Below are 5,157 nucleotides of genomic sequence, written 5' to 3'. Positions count from 1 at the left end.
GCCTCCTAATAAACTGTTTTTATATAATATTTTTTTCCATAAATTAAGTTTAAATTTGTATTATTTATTAATCATTCATCATCTATAATTTTTGCCGTTGTTATCTGGTAGTCATCTTATTCTCTAACACTTGATTTGTTGTAGCTATGATGTATTTGCTTTTATTCTTTTTATTATATTACTAGCTGACCCGACAGACTTCGTCCTGTCAAAAAGATTTGTAATGTGGCAGTTTTTTTGCCTACGTATTTAAAAAAATTCTCCTGAACAGAACCGTCACCCTGGTGATAGGGCGTTGTGAATACAAAAATAATTAAATAAAACATATATAAGGATTTAAAAGTAAGTAATCGCTTTATTGTTAATCATGTGAATCATAATTATTATTATTATCATTGTAGTTCTTTGTGGTATACGATGTTTTTTGTTTGATTACCTGGCGCATAGATAAACAAATCTGATGGTTTTCCAACACGGGAACAGGCAACATACAATTGACCATGTGAGAAACATGGGTTTTCTAGATTAATACCACAAACACTTAATGATTGCCCCTGGGACTTGTTTATAGTCATAGCAAAAGCAAGCCGCACTGGAAACTGTAGTCGTTTAAACTCAAATGGCACATCAGTCGGAATCCTTGGGATGCGCGGTATGCGAACATCCTCTCCTTTATACTTTCCTTTGAGTATAGTTGCTTCTATCACATTGTTTAGTAAATTTTTTATCGCTAACCGTGTACCGTTGCAAAGACGCGGTTGGTTGATATTTCGCAACATTATAACCACCGATCCAACCTTTAATTGAAGATTGTGAGGTGGCAATCCTGGCAAATCCAGCGAGTTTAAAAATTCTGGTGGATAGTTGACTACATCATCTTGATTAGTAGCCGAATCAACTGATTTATATACCCTCAATTCGCCTGTAATTTGTTCTTGAATTTTGAAATTTAATTCATTTACATCTATGTTTTTTGCAGCCAGTATAGCTCGTTCGCTCAACCAATCATGGTTTCTGTAATTTTGAGAAACATCTGGAAACACCTTCTGAATAAGTTCATCTTTTGATCGAGTTAACTGACAAAAACTTTGAGGAAAGTTAATGCAGCCAGTCAACATGTCTATAGGAAATTTGCCATTACCAATGTCAATGAGTTGTTTAGAGAATATGTTTCCAGATTGGTCATTTTGCAACTCGACACGCATATTCTTGCTTAAATGAAGTACTTTGACATGTTTCCACAAATTGGAGGACTTTAGACATGCATTGAGTTCATCAGCTGGCGTTGATCGTGGAATCACTGGCAATGTTTGACGAAAATCTCCTGCTAATAAAATCATTGCACCACCAAATCGGTTATTATTGCTCCGTAGATCTTTTAAGGTTCTGTCTAAAGCCTCCAAAGATTTTTTATGTGCCATCGTGCATTCATCCCAAACAATCAATTTACATTGCTGCAAAACCTTTGCCATTGCAGAGTTCTTCGAAACGTTGCAGGTTGGAGTTTCATTGCTTTGCATATTTAATGGCAATTTTAGTGCTGAATGGGCTGTTCGACCACCTTCAAGCAAAGTTGCTGCGATTCCTGACGAAGCGAGTGCAAGTGCAATTTTATTTTGTGAGCGAATTGTTGCTAATATTAATGAAATCAAAAAAGTTTTTCCTGTACCACCAGGTGCATCTAAGAAGTAAATCCCTCCAGTTTCATAATTTGTTACTTTCATAAGAGTTTCAAATACATACTTCTGTTGTTCATTTAACAGTGGAAGATTTGTTTGAATTAATTGTTTCAAAGCGTTGAAATCATACAGTTTTTCACGATGCAACTCTTGGTTAAAAGCGTCCTGCATTGGACGATTGGGCGCGGTCAGGCCTAATTGAATTAATAGTTTGTTTGACATTATCAAGCACATGTCCTCAATTGAAATCAATGCTTCATTGTAAATTTCTTCACTGATTTGTATATTTGGATTTCCCATTCTATTCCGTATTTGATACAAAATATCATCACACATATAATCTTTGTACTTGATCCACAAATCAATTGCGTTTGATGGGAAGCATGTAGATATGATTATAGAAAACAATGTTCGTATTTGATGAGCGTGTGATGATATTACAGCATCATTGAGAGTTTGATCCCAATGAGCGTCATTTTCAAGCAATTGCAAACGTTGACAGGCTTCTCTGTAGGATCCACACAATTCACCATCAACAGTTCGTAACTGTTGGAATGATGTTGGGCCACGTACATTGACTAATAGCAGTCGTAAATAAAAACATTCATCATTGCTTGGATGTACTGAATAAATCCGGCCAATCGCATCGGTGGAATATACATCTGTATATCCTGGAACTGGTTTTCCTTGTTTCCGTCGTATAAATCTCCTTGAGGATTGATTCCAGGTATAATATTTTGGCATTTCAGAATATAGCAATGTTTGTGCGAAATCATCGTTTTGGCATGTCTCAAAAAAACTGGTTAATGTAGTAGATGGTGGCTGAGCAGCTCTTTGTACTGCGTTCTGTGCTGTAAAATACACTTTTTGTCCATTTTCTAAATGCACAGCTACGTGAACAACAGAAGGGTGTCTCTCATGAATAGGAAAAGAAAATATTCGCCAAACTGCTTCATTACTACTGACATACCGGCCCATTTGGTATTGGGTAACTTCATCATTGGAATTCTCTGCACCAATTCCAATCACAGCCATATCACTCCCTTTGGTTACATATTTGCAAATGTATTTAATAGATTTCACTGAATGGCAAGATTCAACGTTGATGTGTGCTTTGAATGTCTTTGATAAAATGGGTGAATATGGAACAATCCAACGATTATCTATTTCAATATCTTGTTGATTTAATTTGACAATTGTTGATTTTCCATTGTCTGCTGTCGATCTGCGACGATACAATGGATAACCGTCATTACCAGTAATTGTTTCCGATATTAATGTCCGTGGATATCGTTTTGAACATTTACCATCCATCATACACGGTGAATTTTGATTAAGAGTTCCACAGGGACCATGTATCATGTTTTTGATAACTACCTCATGCAATCCAGGATCTACTTGTACATTAGGGATTTCAGCTGATATCACTGCATCAACTTCATTTGGCCTTATCTTTTCAACCAACCAAATCAAAATGTGTGCATGTGGCAATCCTCGTTTCTGCCACTCCACAGAATACATCCAGCAGCGTGTCTCACCAAACACATTATGTTTTACGATGAAATCCATTAAAGATTTCAATTTTTGTCTAAAGACTCTGGCTGTAATATCATGACGATCAATGGGTGATTGCCCAGGGAATAACTCCTGCTTGATTTCTATCCATTGCGGATTGCATGTAAATGTGATGAACAAATCTGCTGTACCATAATGACGAACATACGACATGGCATCTTGAGCATATTCGTGCATATGCCGAGGGCTTCCGATGTATGTTGCTGGAAGAATAGTCATCCGACCGACATTCTGTGCATTTCCATCAGTATTAATCGCATCTCGAAGGTGAATATACTCTTCAGATCGGAGTTTGGTTTGATTCAACCTGATGAATGTTAATCTCTCCGTTTCAATTTTAACATACATGTCAACAACATATTTGTGATATAATCGCCGACATTTCAATATGTGATTTTCTTCATTTTCCCGAATCATTAGGCGGTATGAATAATAGTTCATTGAACTGACTTTTTTGTTGGTTTCAGAACCTGTAAATATATTTTGTTTTAATAACATTCAAATATAAAATTAAAATATACATAATATAATGACTGAGATATTATCGCCATAGCTAAACTAATATTTTAGTTACCTGTAATGGGATTTATCATTTTTATTGAGAAATCGTAGCCATCTTCACCTTGCCAAAATATAATGGGATATTGCAGTGCATCATATGAGCGGTGTGTTTCCTTTATACGTTGTAATTGATCATTCCGACGATGTAAAACAATATCACGGGATTCCAAGTTTTCTCCAACTACAACGATAGCAACTTCATCAATAGTTGGTGCATTAAAACGTCTTGTATGTTGACCTGCAGGTGTTTTATCAGCTCTGATTACAATTTTGTGATTATCGGATGGCATCAGATCCAGGGCAGTTTTAAACAATATAATCAATTGATTGTGTTGATGAAATAAAGTTTGTAATTGTTCTACAATAGACCTCTTTACTAAATTGTTATGTGCACAACGCAGATCAATTTCTTGTGGTGAATTGCCCATAAAATAAATTTGCAGGAATTTGTTGTCGCTATCTGACACTGGTAACAGTGAACCTGCTCTGTGATATATTTGCCCTTGTATCTGTAAATAAAAAAAAATATTATGGTGTGGTATAAATTAATGGATTGTCAGTGATCAAACTTAAATAATATTTGATCTTAAAAAGTATATATTTAGTTTTAACTAATATCTATCAAATATAAAATATAATAAAAGTGTCACTGAAACTGAATCACCATATAATATGATGACTAAGTGATATATAAGTGATTAAGAAATTAAAGATTAGTGACACATCTTAACTTTGGTGACAGAAAATTTTGTTCGCTAAAATAATTATGAGTAACTGCTATAAAACATACCTTGAAAGTTGGCATAAAATTTTCCCGAACTACATTTGTTGTCCCAAATGAAGTCATTTGAAAGCAATTGTTATATTGTTGGATATGTGTCAAAAAGTGTATAGAATCTGTTCCTATTCCTGAAACCAATGAGTACAATGGTTCTGGTGGTGGATCCAATGGTATCAATTTTACTTTACCATTTGCGCAACAAATCCATTGGCTTCGTTTTTGTATTTTAATGCCTTACAGTGTGAGCAAACCGAGTTCATAGAACCAATAACAACACATTGGTAGTTACAGTAGTCAATTGACACATCGTAACTGAAAGCAGCTCGATTCAAACTTGAGCGATTATTAGTTGAATGTCGCGCTCGCGCTTCACGCGTTTGTAATATCCGAATTCTTTCACGTTCATTTCCGTCGTCACGTTCTTGTGCAGTACGATTAGATCGGTAATTAGCTTGGTTTGTAGCATTTCTGGTTCTTCTACTTAAATTGCTTCGTCTTATAGGAGGCATATCAAATATAAATTATTTTTTCACTAATCACGAACTAAACAAACACTAACTA

At 35.2% G+C, this 5,157-nt stretch overlaps 1 protein-coding gene across 1 annotated transcript; it reads right to left on the bottom strand.

Moving 5' to 3' along the window:
• Positions 1–392: 392 nt before the first annotated feature.
• Positions 393–1,742, bottom strand: LOC124370725 (ATP-dependent DNA helicase PIF1-like). Its single transcript, XM_046829025.1, has one exon. It carries the CDS (start codon positions 1,722–1,724, stop codon positions 393–395), a length of 1,332 nt encoding a protein of 443 aa, XP_046684981.1. The 5' UTR covers positions 1,725–1,742.
• Between the last annotated feature and the right edge of the window lie 3,415 nt (positions 1,743–5,157).

This window comes from Homalodisca vitripennis, unplaced genomic scaffold (genome assembly GCF_021130785.1).
Source record: "Homalodisca vitripennis isolate AUS2020 unplaced genomic scaffold, UT_GWSS_2.1 ScUCBcl_437;HRSCAF=2426, whole genome shotgun sequence".
NCBI classification, from domain to species: Eukaryota; Metazoa; Arthropoda; class Insecta; order Hemiptera; family Cicadellidae; genus Homalodisca; species Homalodisca vitripennis.
The sequence above is the reverse complement of the archived record's forward strand: the minus strand, read 5'-3'. Positions and strand labels throughout refer to the sequence as shown.

What these genes read in the sequence shown, in the direction of transcription:
- LOC124370725 (XM_046829025.1), bottom strand. Translation starts at nt 1,724, where the DNA reads ATGAAAGTAACAAATTATGAAACTGGAGGGATTTACTTCTTAGATGCA.